Source organism: Coffea arabica, chromosome 10e, assembly GCF_036785885.1.
Source record: "Coffea arabica cultivar ET-39 chromosome 10e, Coffea Arabica ET-39 HiFi, whole genome shotgun sequence".
Taxonomy (NCBI): domain Eukaryota; kingdom Viridiplantae; phylum Streptophyta; class Magnoliopsida; order Gentianales; family Rubiaceae; genus Coffea; species Coffea arabica.
The window spans coordinates 1,000,712-1,020,663 of NC_092328.1; the positions used below are offsets into that span (position 1 = coordinate 1,000,712).

The 19,952-nt window shown below is 40.2% G+C and overlaps 5 protein-coding genes across 7 annotated transcripts; 2 read left to right on the plus strand and 3 right to left on the minus strand.

Annotated features, from left to right (window-relative positions):
• Positions 1 to 1,665: 1,665 nt before the first annotated feature.
• LOC140015436 (uncharacterized) lies at positions 1,666 to 2,124 on the minus strand. Its single transcript, XM_072068013.1, has one exon. It carries the CDS (start codon positions 2,122 to 2,124, stop codon positions 1,666 to 1,668), a length of 459 nt encoding a protein of 152 aa, XP_071924114.1.
• Positions 2,125 to 5,281: 3,157 nt separating this feature from the next.
• On the plus strand, positions 5,282 to 6,276 carry LOC113711110 (uncharacterized). Its single transcript, XM_027234270.2, has 2 exons — positions 5,282 to 5,525; positions 5,754 to 6,276. Exon 2 carries the CDS (start codon positions 5,765 to 5,767, stop codon positions 6,167 to 6,169), a length of 405 nt encoding a protein of 134 aa, XP_027090071.1. The 5' UTR covers positions 5,282 to 5,525; positions 5,754 to 5,764; the 3' UTR covers positions 6,170 to 6,276.
• Positions 6,277 to 8,571: 2,295 nt separating this feature from the next.
• On the plus strand, positions 8,572 to 12,175 carry LOC140015512 (CO(2)-response secreted protease-like). The gene is made up of 9 exons (XM_072068154.1): positions 8,572 to 8,831; positions 9,077 to 9,333; positions 9,418 to 9,529; positions 9,786 to 10,299; positions 10,439 to 10,539; positions 10,624 to 10,866; positions 10,965 to 11,079; positions 11,175 to 11,388; positions 11,475 to 12,175. Exons 1-9 carry the CDS (start codon positions 8,653 to 8,655, stop codon positions 12,026 to 12,028), a joined length of 2,289 nt encoding a protein of 762 aa, XP_071924255.1. The 5' UTR covers positions 8,572 to 8,652; the 3' UTR covers positions 12,029 to 12,175.
• A 4,590-nt stretch (positions 12,176 to 16,765) lies between these two features.
• Positions 16,766 to 19,103, minus strand: LOC140015399 (uncharacterized). 3 transcript variants are annotated; one of them, XM_072067936.1, is made up of 3 exons: positions 18,850 to 19,103; positions 17,818 to 18,276; positions 16,766 to 17,587 (listed from the first exon to the last, which is right to left on the minus strand). In XM_072067936.1, exons 1-3 carry the CDS (start codon positions 18,961 to 18,963, stop codon positions 16,889 to 16,891), a joined length of 1,272 nt encoding a protein of 423 aa, XP_071924037.1. In that variant the 5' UTR covers positions 18,964 to 19,103; the 3' UTR covers positions 16,766 to 16,888. The 3 variants fall into 3 exon arrangements, with proteins under 3 accessions (XP_071924037.1, XP_071924039.1, XP_071924038.1); XM_072067938.1 differs by having other exon boundaries at positions 17,818 to 18,328; positions 18,850 to 19,043; XM_072067937.1 differs by having other exon boundaries at positions 17,818 to 18,332; positions 18,850 to 19,043.
• A 453-nt stretch (positions 19,104 to 19,556) lies between these two features.
• On the minus strand, positions 19,557 to 19,859 carry LOC140015437 (uncharacterized). The gene has a single exon (XM_072068014.1). The coding sequence runs from the start codon at positions 19,857 to 19,859 to the stop codon at positions 19,557 to 19,559; it is 303 nt and encodes a 100-aa protein (XP_071924115.1).
• Between the last annotated feature and the right edge of the window lie 93 nt (positions 19,860 to 19,952).

The following is a 19,952-nucleotide window of genomic DNA, read 5'->3' on the forward strand; positions in this document are numbered from 1 at the left end:
AATGTGGCTTTGTTATATGTGTAATTGATGCCTTGAAGGCTTATTTGCTTATTGGAAGTGATTAAGGTGAGGGTGTAATTGACCGCCCTCACCCCTTGTGATTTTATTCATGGTTAATGACTGTTCACTGAAATACTGTACTGGTTATATGAAATACTGAATTCCACTCATGGAAACTGATTTGGTGTCGTTTGGATGAATGTCCAACGGCTTTACTGTATCACTGAGCTCAACCCCGTTTGGTAGTCAATTGGATCGAGCCGGCGAGGGCTTGGTCGTGAAAATTGTCTTGCCACGGGGACTGTACTGAGGAACCTTGTAGTAATGAAACTCTTGGTTCCGGTATACTCGAGTATTACCAAAAGTGACTGAATGGAGTGCGGGCCCGGTTGGGGTATGATTGGTGGAAGGAAAGGAAGTAAAGTGAGGTCTACGGTTTTGGTACTTTTAACATTGACGGAGGGTCAATGAGGTTGGATCAAGATTGCAAGTGTGGAAATGGGCTCTTGAGAGCCAACCGTATCCTTTCCCTGGTTTGATTTATCTCTTAATTGCATATTTGAACTGAACGGTTATGATTATGTGATCTTGACTGCTTTTGTGTGATAGTTGCTCACTGGGCTTTAGCTCATACCGTGCCATTTGTTTTCCTTACAGGAAAATGACCACTTTTGGAAAGAATGTGCTAGTTGGTTCAAGTTGAGCTCATGTGAATGTATATTTTGAATAGCTCCTTGAGGGTGAAAACCCTAAGTGTTTTGTTGCAACCAATGGTTGGCTTGTAAATGGTTATTTGTACATGTATGAACTAGTTGAATATTTGATATGCCGTCTTGGCTTGCAAATGTTGGTTTCCAATGTATATATATGTTTGGTCGATGCTTGGTTGGATTTCGAACTGATACGCGTTTCAAGCGGAAAAGAAAAAAAATTTGGAAAAGGAAAGGGCCAAATCCGGCCGGATTCTGACGTGTCCTCTACTGTTCATCGCGGCTTCGATTTTCGTTTTTTTTTTATTTTGTGATTTTGACCTATTTGCGCGCGTTGGTAAGCTCCGGAGCGCATTAGATCGACGTTAACTGATCCGTAGTCCTGGCGAGAGCTGGGCAGGCAGTCCGCTAACCCCTTTGGTTCGCCTTAGGGGAAAGTGGGGCTGTTACAAGACATACCATCTGATCCTGAGGACTTGTTAGGGTACATGGATTTGACTGCCTGGTAGATTTCCTGTTCTAAGACAGGTCTAATTAGCATTCTGTTCATGTCAGCAGTTATAGTCAGTGGGATTCCTTCCAAAATTTTCTCAAACTCTGTAGGGTTATCAGATGTGAATAAGTGCTGAAAATAATCCACCACCTCCTCACATATCTCTTCCTCAGTATTGCACCACTCCCCAGTTTTCTTCTGTAACACCCTCAACTTATTCTGCCTCCTCCTACTCGTTACACTTGCATGGAAGAAGCTTATATTCTTATCACCCTCTGTTAACCACTTAACCCTGACCTTTTGACTCTAGAAGATCTCTTCCCTCTTGTATGTTTTTGTCAATTGCCTCTTAAGCCCCACAATCTTACCTCTACTGTCGCTGCTTCTACTTTCCCTCACATCCCTAATTTTTTTCTTAATCTGATCTATATGCTGCTTTGAATTCATGTTCGGCTTTCTACTCTATCTCAGAAGGCTGACTCTGACTTGCTTAATTTTACAGTGCACCTTATATAACCCAGAACCCTGCAGATCAGTCTCCCAAGCCTCCTTCACCATCTTCCCCACATCCCCTTGCATGAGCCATCTCCTATCAAACATAAATCTCTTCCTCCTTTTCCTTTCTTCTGGTGTAGTATCTAGAATCAGAGCACACTGATCAGGAGCCTCAGTTTCAACATGAGTGCACTTCACCTTTCCAACACTATCACACCACTGCCTTGTTCCCAGAATCCTATCAATTCTTTCTTTTACTTCTCTCTCCTTGTCCCAGTTAGTGCACCAAGTCCAAGAAACCCCCTCATAGCCAATATCTATCAACATATTCCTATTAATGAACCTATTAAACGTCTCAAAACTTGCTTCTGACCTGATCTGACCTGATCCTTCCTCCCCACTTCTCCCTATTGGAGGTAATATCATTCAGATCCCTCATCAATACCCAACAATTTTCCAAATCTATTTCCTTATTTCTATTACGTGCCATTGTTGTTCTCTCACTTTATCATCTGTACTGGCATATACACATACACACCACCAATCTCTCTTTTCTTCCTGGTCAGCCACTAATAATTTTATAGTGAAACTAGTAAACAGAATAGTTTTCACCTATAAATCATTCCTTCATATTACAGCCAAACCCCCAGCCAAGCCTACTGGATCTCCTACAAACAAATTATCAAACTTCACCCATTGCTTAATACTATTCATGTAACTCTTCTTCTTTTTTGTTTTAGACAGAAAAATCAAAGAAAGGGAGTGGACTCTCACAAGTTTCTTGAGTTGGGAAACTGTCAAAGGGCTCCCCGCACCTCGACAGTTTCACATGAGAGCTCTCATTGGAACTTGGGAGCCTCATTGAGGGAAGGCTCCACCATCTCAGTAGGCATAATACTATTTTCAACTATCTCCATCAATCTGGCCTGTTTCTTACTCTCATCTTTCCTGTGATCTACCAACTGTCCTCCATTATTGACATATATCTTCCTTTTCCCTATTTCCAGCTCTTGCAGAGGTTTCCTCCTACTCACCTTCTGCACTAGCCTCTTCCATGTCTTACTGATTATGTAGTTCCCTGTGCTGGTCCTGGCTCATTTTGACGTATTTTCTGTATATTTTCCCCTTCCTCTCTTTCCTACCTTCTCCTACCCTGTCAGCATCTTCATCATCCACCCACATTGCCTTCTTTTCCCCTACATCCCCCTCACATTTCCCCTCCACAGTTACTACATTCTTCTGACCCCCCTTCCCTATCTTCCTCAGTGACTTCCTTGGCTTCCTCTTGTGCATAGCACTCTCCCCTGCTCTCCTCCCTCCCTATCCCATGCTTACCCACTTTTGCCAACCCTTCCTGCTCTACCAAATCCCTAACTGTTCCCCCTTTCATGACCACATTCTGCCCCTCATCCCTGATATTTGGGGATCTAGGATTCCCAGAGAATCTGTGGAATTCTTTAGTATAGGTCAACACAGGGAAGTAAGAAAGACTACCCTTCCTATCCAGATTTGGTTCTCTTTCCCCCTCCTTCTCACATCTCTCATCTTCCCTCTTATACCTAGCTTTCCTCCTAGGACTCCTAGGAAAGCTGGCCCTTAACCAGTTACCATATTGATTCTCTTTGTCTATATTCATTCCCTTCCTAGCACAATGACGTTCAGAATGTCCTATCAATCCATAACAGAAGCAGAAATCAGGACACTTCTTGTATTTAAATTCGATCCATCTTGTCCCCCCACACTTTTCACCATAACTCCTCTTGGTAAGGGCTCTCTCAGATCTAGATCTACTAGATTTTTAAATGCCTACCATCATTTTCTCCTCCCTGGGAGATAAGAACCTCTCTAACCCCCTCAAAAATTTCACCTATTTTTCTTCCTGCCTTCTTCGTTGCCCAGTGAAGGGGGATATTCCATACCTGAACCCAAACTGTAGTCTTACTAAACGCTATCTCCTCCTCTTCCAATCCCTCATTCCACTCTAACAACACTAAAGGCTGACCATCATATATCCATGGGCTTTTACTGAGCACAAAATCAATATCCTTCCTATTTTCAAACCCAAACTGAAACATATTAGCTCTAATCTCAGTAAATTTTAAATTCCTCACCTGAGGCCATATGTTATTGGCAAAGCTCTTCATACCAGTAAAGTTAGCCTGCTTTTCCCCCCAAACTTTGTCAATCAAGCTCAATCTGCACTCCTTTATACTTTTTTCCAGCTCTTCGTTCTCCAGACAAACTCCCTCCCGTTCATTCTCCGATAAGGAAAGCTTTCACAAGACCTCCTCGATATGCTCCATAGTCACAGATCCCACTGCCTACACTGCCTCAACTGCCAGAACGTGCCTTCCCAGTCCAGTTCAAGGAAGCACCGCTGTCAACCCACTGCACCCTGCCTCTGTCCTCCAGCCAGACAGTATAGCTCAGAGATCTGAGAACTAAGCGAAAATCTGGAAAACTGAGACGAAATCAAATGATAACAAAACAAATAGAAAAAAGAAGAAAATTAAAAGAAAGCTCAACTCATTCTTCCTGCGACCCAAAAGAACTAAAAAGTATATGGCTATTAACTGAAAATGCGCTAGCTATGACAGACGAATGAGATATTCTTAGGAAGGAGATGATGAAAGAAGGAATGAATCACTGCAATACTCTTGCAGTTATTCATAATTGCATCGATCGGAGGTTGAAAAGTTCAAAGAGTTCTTCTTGCTTTCAATTATTTTGGAGTTCAAAAAGAGAAAAAGTTTGAAAAATTTGTTAGAAGGTGTGGCTCCCACCGAGGGGAGAATTCTCTCTCTAGAACAAGAGAAAAAACTTTCAAAGTGAGAGACTGAGGTTAATAGAATACATGACTTAGATGGTGGAAAGTTTTACAAAATTAAACAAACTATGTGATATTAAAAAAAGTGGTATTGAGACATTTGATTAGGATAAAAAGAGTTGAAAAAACATAAAATGAAATTTATTGGGTATTTGGACGATATTAAAATGGTTTAGCCCCGCTCATCTTGGTCTCGTGACTAACACGAGATTGCTTGGATATAAATCATATTTTGCATTTTCAATTAAGTCCCATCAAATCCCCCCTCCCCAATTTGATTAGGATAAAAAGGGTTGAAAAAACATAAATTGGAATTCATTGGATATTTGGACGATATTAAAATGGGTTTAGCCCCGCTCATCTTGGTCTCCTGACTAACACGAGATTGCTTGGATATAAATCATATTTTGCATTTTCAATTAAGTCCCATCAAATCCCCCCCAATTTGCCAAATGTAATGGACATTTAACTGTTTATGTTTTTTTAGATTGTTAGGTTAATGTGACATTGCCTCTAATATATATATAAATAAACAAATGTGTCATTATACAGGGCCACATATGATTCAAGTTGTTAATTCTGAAAAAAAAATCAGAACAAAATTAACTCGCATTTTCAAATAATCACATACCCAGCCACACGTAGTATAATTTGTCACTCCATAGTTTGATATTGTAACATAACTAGTGAGAAAGGACCATCTAAAACAAAGAAACACACCTTCGGATTTTTTTTTACTTATTTTTTTCTGGGAAGGGTTAAAAACTTAAAATGGATGCGGAGGCAAAGGGTTCGATGTGATTGGGGGATCCCTTCTCTCTCGTCCTTTGACTATTCTGTCGTTTCTGATTGGTCCCCTTGTCATCATTTCCGCTCCTCGGCGGTTTGCCGGTTAATAGCCATAACCACGCCTTCCTCTCCTTATTACCCTATTCAGGCAACCCATAGCAGGAGCAGATTTTCCCCATCCGAAACTGCAAACGATACGCTTTGTTCCCAGGTATCTTCCTTCCTGTCATCGCAAATAAAAGAGAGAGAGAGAGAGAGAGAATCTTACTTGTTCCACTCTGCAATATCAATTCATAACTGGATATATTGCTGACTGCGGATTAGTTTATTGCTTGTATTTCATGCTCTTCTAGGATCTTTTTTTGCTATAAAATCTTTATTGTCTCTGATCACTGTTTCACATCTGCCTAGCAACTGTTTGATAATTGTTCTATGTCAGTGTTTACTTCCATGGCAGGAAAAGCTGCAGTGAAATCTGTGGTGAAGTCAGTTGGCGAATACCAGTATCCATGGCGAGATAAGCTGGTGAAATACAAGGACGAGCTATCTAAAGGAGTTTGGGGTTATTGGGAGCTTGGGGCTTGGAAGCCTCTGGGCATCAGTGCCCGTCGTCGGGCCCGCCTTCGCAAAGAGGTTCTTCTTGCTGGGGAAGATTGGGATTATGATCCCCAAAGGAAGGAAATGAGAAACAAGCGTAAAGGGCATAAGTGTGACAGAATTGCTGCTGAAAAGCGGGAGAATACTGCTGCATTGATGCAGAAGATGCCTGCCATGTTAGCTGATTATAGGAAGAGAAGGTGGGAGAGGAAGATGAAAGAGGAAGATGATGCTGCTAGGAGAGCTGTGCAAGAATAGGTTTTGCTAGCTGTAGCATTTCTGTCATCAGTGCTTTTACCATCGTTATGTTTTATATACAATGTCTTTGGCCTTAATGATGCATGACTTTGAAGACTTCTCTTGAATCCTGAGGTTTCCCTTTCTCTCTGTTACATATCGATGATGACATTTGACAACAAACAGCTCTATGAAACCAACATCTAAGAGATTCTGATAACACTATGACGCATTTGACAAAGACTGGTTTGCGATTATTATTATTATTTTTTTGGTTTCTAAATTATGTAGGGTGAAGCGGTGGATTTGCAATCTGATGAGCTAATATTACTAGCTATGTCGATGGATCCATTGTCACTTCCTGAGAATGTAGCTACTATGTTTTTGACCAGCGTATGCAGTTTTCTTCCTTTCTCGGGAGAATCTTCTTGAGAGCAGGACTTGTTAATTGAAAGTGACATTGATGGTGAATTTCCCGAGTTGTCATTGATTGTGCAGGTTCATAATCTCAACTGTAGACGGGTACATAGAATTGATGCCCAAAAATAGGAATCTTGTCTTCTCACTCACCTTGCGTTGTGCTAATGCCTTATTCCTGCATGTCCAGTTTCCCAGCTGTTTTGCTTCTAAGTTATAAAGTTTGTGAGCTGCAATTTCACTTTTTAACATCGTCGTAGTTATTCAAACAGCCAATTTTTTCTCTCGTGTCTTGTTGTCCTCTATTGCCTTGACCAAGTGAACTTGGAAGTAACAAGTGGCTGTTGCTATAGTGGCCTCGGAACGCTGAATGTCTTTGAGGAATGGGTGTTGTGCATGATTAGGGTGAGAGAGTTATAGTGGATGCATCTATTTGCATTAGATCACCTTACCCCGTAACTGTTTCCTTATGCTTTACGTCTGTTTGGGCAACTTTCGTGGTTTTGCTGAAGCTATGCTCTCTTACACCAATGGCACAGACTCATAGTTGGAAATCTTTGTAACCATCAATCCTTTCGAAAGGTTAGGAGCACGGAAATTACAAACTCGAGAATTATTCGTAAGAACAAGGTACTGATCGGGAAAAGGGGATAGGCGGCGCCTTTGTGAGAAGTGATCTATGGACGAGAGTTTTGAGGTGGGGTGGGGAGAGGGTTTTTGACATTGACCTCATGACAAACTTTACCATCAGTAAATCTTGTGTCTGGCAAAATGGGGATATTCTAGAATCTTAAGAATTCATTTTGATATAGAGCTAATGGTGGAAAAACGGTAGTAGATTTTTGGTTGCCTAAATAATCCATTATCTTCAGACTGGTGATAAGAGGTGCAGTGGCGCACTAGTACGATGATGGAACGACGGGTCACTCTAGCTAATGGATGAACGTGGGGCGGAAGTTGCCCCATTTTAACATCTATGCTTAGATTAGGAGATCAATTATTGATTGACGTGCAAACCTTTTGAAAGTGATTCTTCTAATCCCTTCGACTTATTGGCGCAACTACCACCAAATTCTGTCTCTCTCTCTCTGTAAGATGCACATAGGTTGATACAAGCAGTGGACTTGAGAAACTTCTGCACAGGGAGCCCATTTCATAGAACGATCAGATGCTCGCAGCTTTGCCAATATAAGTTAGCTCAATTGATAATAACGGATCACTTCCGTACAAAAGGTCATACGTTCGAATCCAACTGTTAATGTGAAAGCTATATTGGTGAGCTATTTATAAGAACCTTGTGAGTGATCTATAATTCGGAGGACATACCTGACTTGTGGCGGTGATCGGAATCGAATCCAAATCAACCTTTTCTTACAAAAAAAAAAATCAGATACTCAACTTTTTCTTACCAAAAAAAAAATCAGATACTGGCAGCTTTCACTATGGTGAATTTGATAATCCCAGTCTCTGGTACCTCTTTTCAAGCAAGGGGTAGGGGTCCCTTCCCCTTCCATTCCATCTCAAGTGCATCACATGGAGAACAATGATAATGTTACAGACGGAAAAGCGTGCTTGCAGAGCTACTTGATGTCGCTACCCTGAATATAAAGCCGCAATCTTTTTACGTGAAATTTATGTTAAGCTTTGTGATTTTGCAATGAAGAGCACACTCAACTCGAGCACTACTCATAATTAGCAAAACCTTCCCAACAGGCAAGCATACTTCTGTTAATCTGTTACTGAGATTTGTGGATATAGGTTTCTAAAAGTCGTATGAAACTGCCCCGACTTAGAAAATGCACCAAATAAAACTCTTTAGCGGACGCTGCCAGTCATCACTCCTTTGCTTGGTCCAATATGGAGTGCAGTTAGATGACTAATGGCGCACTTTTAGTGGGTATTATTACAGTAGCAGCTGATTAATGAGGATTTGTGCAGTGCGCACACGCATGAATGCACCAAGTTGACCTTCGCAGCAGTTCTAATTATCCTACCTTCGGGCCTAGTTCTCCTTCTTTGGAGCTCTATAAGTAGCCGTTGTGCTTGCTGCTCCAATATGAATAACTGTGATACTAACAGATACAAGTATGAACTGTTTTTCTATTCTGCTCTGCTTTTCCCTCTTCCTTGTCTCATCTCAGACAACTACTGAGGCAGTACGAGCAAAACAAGATGGTGTTTATATTGTTTATATGGGAGCTGCGCCCTCATCAACTCGTGCCCGAAGAAATGACCATGATCAGCTTTTGAACTCCATGCTAAAAAGGTAGAAGTAGATTACAAAACCAGGAATAAGAACATTTCCGTAATGACAGAATTGAATTCTCCAAGACATTGGTAATCAGAACATGCTTGTGCGCAAGTTAAAAAACAATCAAAGAGCACAACGGAAATTGCAGGACGAACCTTTCATTCCAACGTTGGCATTATTTATTCCACATTTCTTTTTATGTCCATGGTCTTTTTAATCCCACAGAGTTCATGTTGTTGAATCTTTTGCAACTGTGCCAGGAAAAAAGATGTAGTATACAGCTACAACAATGGGTTTTCGGGGTTTGCAGCTCGTTTATCTGAGGAAGAGGCCCGATCAATTGCTCAAAGGCCTGGAGTAGTATCAGTTTTCCCTGATCCACTCCTACAGCTCCACACAACACGTTCCTGGGACTTCTTGAAGTATCAAACTGATGTAGAAATCAATTTGAGGCCAACTTCAGGTTCGAATTCCTCCTCAAATGGAGAAGACACCATAATCGGCATCATGGATACAGGTAAAGTTACCCGGAGACATTTAGTACCCAAGAAAAAGCATTGTGCATCTTGCCAGCACTTCTGATTTCAAACTGTCATTGCAGGAATTTGGCCGGAATCAAAAAGTTTCAATGATAAAGATATCGGTCCAATCCCACCAAAATGGAAGGGATCATGCATGCAAGGCTCTGGCTTTACTTCTTCCAACTGTAACAGGTAATTTATATTAAAATTGTTGCAGAGAATTGGAAACAAAATAAAGAATGCATGTGCTTATTTCCTTTTCTTCTTGTTATCTTGGACCTCCTTTGCCTTCTTGAAAATTCCATTTCTTTCCTCAATTGTTTTGTTGTAAACCTATAGTGTTAAAAAAAAAAAAGTATGTATCCTCGAGTACTAGAATCACAAAGGGTAGAAAACTATGGTCGCAAAAGCTCACAATGTTGATTATTTAATGTGTCATTGGCATCAGGAAATTGATTGGAGCAAGGTATTATGATGATTCCGAATCTTCAACTTCATCTGGGTCCCCGAGGGACCAAAATGGCCATGGTACTCATGTTGCAGCCACTGCAGCAGGAAGCCCCGTTGAGGGAGCATCCTATCGTGGCCTAGCTGAAGGCATCGCCAAGGGTGGCTCCCCGGGGTCTAGGATTGCAATGTACCGTGTTTGTACTCTTAACGGATGTAGAGGTTCAGCTATTCTAAAAGCATTTGATGATGCAATTGCCGATGGGGTTGACATCCTATCACTATCACTTGGTGCATCAGCAGGCTCAGAGCTGGAATTCTCAGTAGATCCCATTGCGATTGGAGCATTTCATGCAGTTGAAAAAGGCATTCTTGTTGTATGCTCGGCAGGGAATGATGGTCCTGCCCGCGAGACAGTTGTAAATGTCGCTCCTTGGATTCTCACTGTTGCTGCCACCACCATTGACCGACAATTTGAGTCAGATGTGGTTTTAGGCGGAAATAAAGTCATCAAGGTAATTAATGAACTTTACTCATTCTTCAAAAATTTTAGAAGAAAATGAGTGCAGGTCCTATGGTGTAACATTTGAACTAATTATGAGAAACAGGTTACATTCCTTATTCCCAACTTGAATATCCTTGTCTCAATCTCAGGGTGGAGGAATTAATTTTGCTAATATCCAGAAATCTCCCATATACCCCTTGATCTATGGTCCTTCCGCCAAGGATTCTGCAGCTTCAGATGATTCAGGAAGGTAGATATAACTAACACATAATCCTTCGGTTTTAGCCACTCAGACGCATAATCATCAGACATCATTGACAAGGAGTTGTTTTAGAACTTGTATCCCAGGTGCATTAGATAAAGACAAAGTCAAGGGGAAAATTATTGTGTGTGAAAACTCTGATGGTGAATATTCGCCAAAAGAGAAGCTTCAGACGGTAATAAGCCAGGGTGGAATTGGAGTAGTATTGATAGATGATGATGCAACGACGGTGGCGTCCATCTATGGCTCTTCTCCATTAGCAACAGTCACCAAAAAGGATGGCTCAGAGATTATCTCTTACATCAACTCAACAAGGTAATCACCAATCTGGAAAGAAGGTGAAAGAATTGCTTCATGATGTTCCGTTTTATACAAATGCATGACATTTCTAAGTCCACCTGGGAACTCTGCAGGAATCCTACTGCAACTATTTTACCAACCGTAACTGTAACAAAGTACACGCCAGCACCATCCATAGCCTATTTCTCGGCAAGAGGCCCTGCATTTAACACTAGAAACCTTCTCAAGGTAAAACTTTGCCCCTTTGTTTAGTATCTCAAAGAATTAGTGGAGATCAAATGTCAGCAATGGAATTGATGTCTTTGATCCCAATTCTCTTGCAGCCTGATATTGCAGCACCAGGAGTTGACATCCTTGCGGCATGGCCTTCAAATGTCACAGAAGATGCAACTGAAGATGCAGAAACATCACCTCCTTTCAACATACTCTCAGGCACGTCGATGGCTTGCCCCCACGCTTCTGGAATTGCAGCAACAGTTAAATCCCAGTATCCCTCATGGAGTGCTTCTGCCATCAGATCGGCCATCATGACCACAGGTTAATACTGAATCAATTCCCTCGGACCCCCTCCCATAATCGTTGAAACATCATATGACCTGATCAAATTCTATGTTCATCTACAGCGATTCAAACAAATAATTTGAAGGCCCAAATAACAACAAATTCTGGGGAGCCAGCAACTCCATATGACTCGGGCGCTGGGGAAGTAAGCACGACAGGTCCATTCCAACCAGGGCTAGTTTATGAGACTGAAATAACTGAGTATTTGCAGTTCCTCTGCAACAATGGCTACGACATTTCCAAGATAAAACTCATTTCACCAGACCTTCCTAAAACATTTTCTTGCCCAAGCAACTCGAGTGGAGATTTAATCTCCAACATGAACTACCCTTCAATAGCAGTATCTGGCTTGAAAGTGAATGAATGGAAGAAAGTACTGAGGACTGCAACGAGTGTTGGTGAAGATGAATCAGTCTATACAGCAACGGTTGACACACCTACAGGGTTGGAAGTCCAAGTGACTCCAAATAAGTTGCAATTCACCAAAAACGACAAGAAGCTAAGTTACGAAGTTGCTTTCAAACCTTCAGGAGCTGTGAATGGAGATTTGTTCGGCTCAATCTCGTGGACCAACGGAAAATATAGAGTTCGCAGTCCTTTCGTTGTAAGTCAGTGACAAACAGGAATGTGTAGCTTTGGGTAAATGTACGCCATGTAACACTAATAACAAACCTAAATCGCAATCATAACTTAACAGATGACCAGGACTGAAGCAAGCTGAAGTAACACAAACGAACTCCAATATCACGTTGCATTTTCTGAATTCTCTTTCTAGTATTGTATACTTAGTTGCCAAAGAGAAATCATAATGAACATTTTCAGAATGATTCACTGAATTCCTTACGTTAAAAAAAAAAAAAAAAAAAATTTGTCTACTTTCTCCAAGAAAGGGGCCAAAAAAGAAAAAGAAATAAAAAAGAAGGGACAGAAATTACCACTTCAATGACGACGTTTCAGGCAGGGGAATTTTTTTTTTTTTTTTTTTTGATTGATGTTATCGTTTGTTTTAGCCATTAAATTTCAATTTTTTTTAATGCTAACAAAAATGCTAATGTTTTAAATTTACCCAAGATTAACTTCAACTATTTTTTATTTTTCTCTATAATCACTTTGCACAATCAACTTCTGCAAAATTTACCGCAAACGATGAAATTGGAGAAAAGTGGGGCTTTTGAACGTCTGTATTGGCTTTGTCATCAAAATTTCACAGGCAACCGCATGAAATTGCTTCTTCGGTCCAGTATTAGACGTCATCCCTTACCCCACCAAAATTGTAGCAAGGGAACTGACCGCCAAATCACTTCTGTTCCGGAAACTCTTTGGGAAAAACCGCAAGCCAAGCCATAGTGTAAAAGGATCTCAACTAGACAGGGCTCAATTCGGCCAAATCAAATCTCAATAAGAATTACGTGGTGTTCCTTTAGCTACAGCGCCTTGCCACACCAAATTAATGCCTCCATGTTACAAAACTTGGCATCTCTGATGAACCCAACCTCAGAAGTCAAAATCAACGACTTCCTTCCACCGTGACGTTGTTTCCACACTTTAGATGTCCACTCCTACGAATTTCATTGTTGCTGACGCTGATAAGTAAGACATGAGACTCTCTCATTATTCTCGTCTGATTATTCAGTTATTGAAAAGATTTATAGACCATGAAAGTGAGTAATTTTTTTTAGTGCAAATGGGAAGTTTCGAATCCAAAATCTTCAAAATGAGGTTTGATAAAATTGAAATTTGAAAAGATTCTAAACAATGTTTTGAAACTGATACCGGCCATCGACTCGATCGAAATCAGGGGTCAGGGTCACCCAAACCCATCTAAAGAGTAGGATGATGTCATAAATATATTTAATTTTAAAAATTAATGTATTACGTTAAATTTCTATAAACATATTAATGCTAAGAAAAGTAGGTTCAATATATGTTTGATGTTTCGAAAATACTTTACAAGAAAATACAAATAAGGTAGTATAATTAAATAGCAATTTATGCCATTTACAATTTATAGCATATTCAACAAGTTTAGATTCTAATTGGAGGGCTTATTTGAAAAGTAATACAAGAATTTAGTGCTGTAGCTATAAGTTCTAAAATGTTTCTAGGCGTAATAATAGTTTTCTAGTACTCTAGAGGTCAAACCGTAAAATTGATAGAACTTTTAACTGTGAACCTACTTTTTCTCCCTCATTTTCTCTCCTACTGGTGCCGCCTCTCTCATTTCCCAATTTTCTTCTTCCTATTCCAACTTCTCTACAGTAGCATGAGTTTTTCTTCTTTTCCTTTTTCTTTTTCATTTTTTCCTTTTTCAGTTTTGTCTTTGTTGTTTTTTCTTCTCAAAGTCACAAATCTTAAACTTTAATCCTTAATTTTTTTTTTCACACATCTCTATTCTCTATCTCCCAATGTTTTTGCCTTTTTATCATTTTTGAGATCTATAATTAGATCTTGTTTGAAAAATATGCTTAAAGATGGTTTTTTTAATGGGTTGAAGATTGGTTGATGAAAGGATGCTTGATTTTGCATATGGGTGGAAAACTATGTATTGACAAAGGCAAAAGCGGGCTCAAGAAGAATAAAGAGGAGGGGAAAAAAAAGAGCAAATTATCCGGTTGGCCATTAAACTTTTGCCATCGTCGAATTTTGGTCACTCAATTATTAAAAGTCTGGTTTTGGCCACTCAAATATATAAAAGCGAGACGCGAGGCCATTCTGTTAGATTTAGCCGTTAACTTCATCGATGCGTCCGTTTGCGCAATTTCCAATACAAAAAGCAGGGACAATTTAGGAAGGCCTGGCTAATGCTCCTCCAGCTCAGAAGGCCTTATTAGACGGGCATAAATCTAATCTTAGAATCAAGAAATCATCGTCAGGAGCAAGAGGAGGAGGAGCCCAGAAAAGGGAGGAGGAGTTCTATGACAGGAGGAGAGGCGTGAAGAAAGCGTATGGCTTGATGTCGAAGAGTCTTGAATTGGAGAAACCTAATCAAGCCACGCCGTAGTGTGAAATGAATAGACCATGTATTTCGCTTGCGGTGAATGGCAGAAGGAAGTCATTTTGCTGCTCGCAAGCTGAGTTGGCTGACTTCTTTTGTTGCACCGGCGTCAAGGTTGTGGCTGTTGACATGCCGCCCTTTATGCAGATTCATGCTGTCGATTGTGCCAGAAAAACTCGTGATAGCTTGGAAAAATTCACTTCCAAGACTCTTGCTTTTACCCTCAAAAAGGTACTCCTGCCTGCTATAGCATCTGTCAAAAGAGCTTTCAGTAATCACTGTGGGCTTTTTGGTTTAGGTTCTGTGATGTGGGGCTTTCCTTTTTTTTGTTTGTTTTTTTTTCCCTTTTAGGGGATCAATTCGCTTGCTGATCAGCAGGCACGCTGGTTCTTGAATTGGTTAGTCTCAGTTCTGATTTTCTTGCTTGCAGGGACAATTTAGGACCTGAGAGTAGCATTCACGCTACTCTCCTCACTACCCCAGCTAGTCCGCTCCCACTACCACTACTCCCCTTCTTCCTCCACCCCCTCTTCCTACACAGAGTGGAGATCCGCCAGAGCCACCTACTACGCCGTCGCGGAACTGGGAGACCAGGTTGGTGGGGCTTGTGGTTATGGGGACCTGGAGAAAATGGGATACGGGAAAGCCACAGCTGCACGCAGTATAGTCCTGTTTGAAAAGGGTCAGATCTATGGAGCTTGCTTTCAAGTTAGGTGTGTTGAGGACCTGAGATGGTGTATTCCTAGGACTTCCATTATTGTTACTGCGATTAACTTTTGTGCTCCGAATTATGGGTTTGAAGTTGATGGTGGAGGACATTGTAATTTCCCTAAATTGACCCTGCTTTTTGTATTGGAAATTGTGCAAACGGACGCACCCATGAAGTTAACGGCTAAATCTAACAGAATGGCCTCGCGTTTCACTTTTATATATTTGAGTGGCCAAAACCAGACTTTTAATAGTTGAGTGACCAAAACTCGACGATGGCAAAAGTTTAATGGTCAACCGGATAATTTGCTCGGAAAAAAAAGTAAAAGGAAAGAAAATTTGGGTTTTTACCGGTTTAGCTAGTTTTTAGTTGAATCCGATTTTTTTATCGAGTTTAACCAAGTTCTTGTTTAATGGTTTTATGAGTTAACTTGGACCGAATGCCTGTCTAGTAGCCGGTTCAACTGGTTGGTCCAGTGGCCGATTTGAATTTGAAAACATAGGTTCTAAGTGACATTGAATGAAACTAAAATTTGAATTCTAAATTCATTAAGTCAAGTGAACTACTAAATCTAATATATTGACTATCCATCAAATTGAATGATAAGTGAATAATTTATTACTTATTTTTTACAATAAGTTTTGCCTATCCTTTCTAAAAAAAAAAAATAAATAAGTTTTACCTAATAAATTCAATTCTACTTAATTACTTTAGATATGTTATTTTTTATTATTAAACGTGTCTAAACATATTAAAATTTTAATTTATTAAGTTTAAGTACAAAATTGAATTAATGAATTATCAAGCAAAGCCTTACAATTCTTCCTTCTGGACCGCCCGACCCATCCCCCAACAACGAATTTAAATTGACAAATATTCATTTCCTTCTTACAATGCAATTCAATTACTTGATAATATCCATTCAAACCAGTTATTTGAGTAATATACAGAATTAGGGGACATGGTATCGTTCATCAACTTCGAAAGAAGCACAAATTGATATTCCTCTAATTTAGTTGTATCAGTATTTCAGAATAGGTCAATCAACTACTTATCTTATTGAACCACAACTTCAATTTTTGCCATTGCCTACACAATTCCTTAATGGGCATCACTGTCTGCAGAATTCACAAGTCACAACCCTTGCAAAAATTCCTGGGAACCCTGGCAACTGTGAATTGTTGCCCACAGACGCCATACCCTCGACACCAATCAAATATGTCTTCAACAGGGACGTGTAAAAGAAGCTAGGTTCTTCGCCAGCCCACCATGATGCGTAGGTGCTTTTCAAAGGAAAAGCATGAAAAAGAACGGATACAATCAAGATGTACCATAAATAGAATAATTATTGTTCTCGTGAGGCTCTTCAAGAGAGCCCGCTTCTTGCCAGCAAGATAAACAAAAGGAGATTCAAAATTTAGAAAGCACGGAGTACATTCAAATGTGATGAAAGAACCATACAGGCATCAGGAGCAATAACTAATTCCTTTTTCTAGATACAGGATACTTGCAGTCTATGTCAAGTGAGCCTGTAATGATAGCTTGAGAAATCAAATCCATGGGAGTTGACATTTGTAATGCTCAACCATTTGAATATACCTCACTAATTGATCCATGAACTTGATATCATATAGGTTTCTCACCCAAAATTGAAAATACTATCCACCAGTGGATTATAACATAATTTACCCAAAAATTCCACAGGTTACTTGCCTGCAGTTGTATGAATCATATTTCCAACAAAGTGTTAACGGAAAAGTCAGAACGATTAGTTAGAGGGACCAACTTGACCGTAACAAGAAAGCAGGAAAGTGAGAAGTTCTATCAGCCAAGTATACAACAGCTGGCTGAAATCTAAATCGTTTACCAAAACTAAAATTTAGGAAGGCTTCTACCTGAAAATGGTCCCAACTTCTTGAACCTTGGACCAGACCACCCATGCTTAAGCCCCAGCCAAGATCATCTTCAGGCGTGTCAGACATGCTAACAGCCCACTGTAGATGTCTAGTGTTTGATTGTTTCATTTCAATCCAACCACCTATTCGTGTGCTCTCATCAAGCTCTGATTCAAGCATCAGCGCAACAGATCCATCCAACCGTTCCCCTTCCCCATATGTGTCAATCTGCAAACCATTTTCCTCAATAGATGTTTCAGAAAGTTTACGTTGCCTAAAAATGCTGAAAGGGGTTGTCATAGCTCCAAGACGCAGTCTTTGATTTGACAATTTTGGCACTTTATGGACACCCAAAAGTGAGAGTTTTGTACTTTGAGATAGTTGATAGACAACTTGCCCAAAAGTGCCAAAGCAATTCGTGATTTCACTACAGTTGGTTGGCAATCCTAGTCCCGAAACAAACTGAGCCAATGAGGCAACAACATTCGACTTCTTGACCATTATGCCAAGAGCACTTCCATTCTTCTGATTCAGGAAGGGTGGTCCATACGCTGAATACTCGGAGAAGCCCTTGTCCTACAAATCAAGAAGAGCTATCAGTATGTGCCATACAGAGAGAATGGGAAGTTTGAAAATACATGAGGCTGTTTGATCATTTATGTCCACATGCACCTGAGTGACCACATTATAATTAACATTTAATATTGTTGCGTTAAAAAAAATTACAAATGCAAGCAGACAAACACAACAGAAAAAGAGAATTCCATATGAAAAAGAAGCATTAATTGTTGCAGATGAAGTTTTACCTTATGAAAAGAGCTCATATCAACTGCAACATCACTGCATGTAGCACCCATAGGGATAGCAACCGCAGAAAACCAATCACTGACATTTGCTGAATAGAGAAGCTTTCCCAATGACAGTGGCCTTTCCAAAGTGTTGCCTTGGTCTTTTCTACCAGCCACAAACTCTGCGACAAGCATATCTTTCTCCCTAATGGCTGTTTCAAATACAAGTCTTAGATCCACACCAGTCCGAATACCTGCATTTTGGACTGTTTGATGTTGCTGATCATCAAAATTGTCCACCATAAACATTGCACCAACCACATCTATATCTCCCCTTACACGGGTACTAGCCTCTTGGAATGGAGTTGCTTTTGAAGTTTTATAAAACGTCAGCATTCGTTCCACCTTGTCTTGCCTATCTCTTAGTTTCATAATATCAGAAAAGGCTTCTCGTTGCAACCGCTTCAAAATTTCAATCTGAAAATCACATCATTGCAAGAGTTGTAAAGCCCCATCAAACAGCCTGTAGCTACCTATGCACGCAAAAAGCACGTCAAGCTCAAGCAGGTCAACATATAAAGTTTCGTCAAGGCTGACGCCCACAAGAATGTTGCTTCACATACTCCCAAAATAAAAAACTAGAGAACTTCTGCAATAAATACGGATATATGTGGCAGCCACAAATAATAATCTCTCAGAGTATGGCATGCCACATTTCTGTTTCAATCTTCAGTATTCTTACATGACTATCCACGGTAGACTATCAAGTCGTACATGGAAGAAACTATCAGGAAACTACGTACTTGAACGCATTCTATAGTTGGCTCTGATATAAAAACACAAGCTTAAACAACAACCAACAAGGGATTTAAGCATTGAACCATGTACTATTTCACAATGCATGGATGAATCCCAAAAAACAAAAAAAAAACCCAAATAGATCACAGCTCATTAAATCAATCAATTGCTAACCTAGCCAGTACAATTCAGATACAAACTGAATAAAGGGGAAAAATTTGTAGTAATAAAAAATAAGAAATGGAAAAGTACCGGATTTCGGCGGTTGAAATTTTGTGGCCAGCGAAGGATGCCCCGGGCCAACAGTTCCTGAGAGGATTTAGCAAAATCTTTCAATTTATCCACCACCGAAGCCACTGGCTCCATTCCACTTTCACCCAAATTCGTCGCCGTAAGAGAAATTTTATTTAAATTTTATTTTCTTAGCAGAAACCAATTACTGCTCCTCCTACAGAAGCAGAAAGCAAACCACTGGAGAGCCGCGAGACTACTTCGTCGGAGAACTGGGACATAATAATGGGCTTCGGTGGGGAGAGTACAAATATGGGCCTTGGAATCTGTTGAACTAAGAACTTTGGGCCTTGGGTTGTCTGTTGGGTCGTCCTAAAATGGTCCGCTTTTAATGTCCAGACCTTTTTTTATTATTATTATAATATGTCAAGATCTAATCACACGAATTGGTCTGAAGTTTTCGAATATGGGCCTTGGAATCTGTTGAACTAAGAACTTTGGGCCTTGGGTTGTCTGTTGGGTCGTACTAAAATGGCCCGCTTTTAATGTCCAGACCTTTTTTTTATTATTATAATATGTCAAGACCTAATAACTCGAATTGGTCTGAAGTCTACGAATGGCCTGCTTTTAATGAATATTTGAGTGTCATAAAAGAAAAAAAAAATGGCCCGTTGATACCCATTTTGAGCTCCTTTTTTTTTTTAATACAAAGGAGAGGCAACTGCCTGTTAACAAGGTACTAAGCGTAGGATTGTAACCCCAATTATATCAGCTCCTAGTAGCTCCCTTAGTCCATCCGATGGCTCTTCCATTAGTCCGCCTAGTAACTGTAACTGGATTGCTTCTTTTGCCAGCCAATCAGCGCACTTGTTTCCTTCCCTCCATCTATGTTGCAGCCTGCACGACCATTCTCTGCTCTTCATGTTTCTAATCTGCTTCACCAAATTGTGGTAAGGCGAGGTCGTCACTACATCTTCTATTAACGACTCTATGGTGACATCTTTGTATCCTTTGATCCAAGCCAACTGCATTCCTTTAAGAATTCCTCATAGCTCAACTGCTATGTTACTTGTTTCCCCTATACTTTCTGCAAAACCTCCTAACCATATCCCTGCTGCATCCCC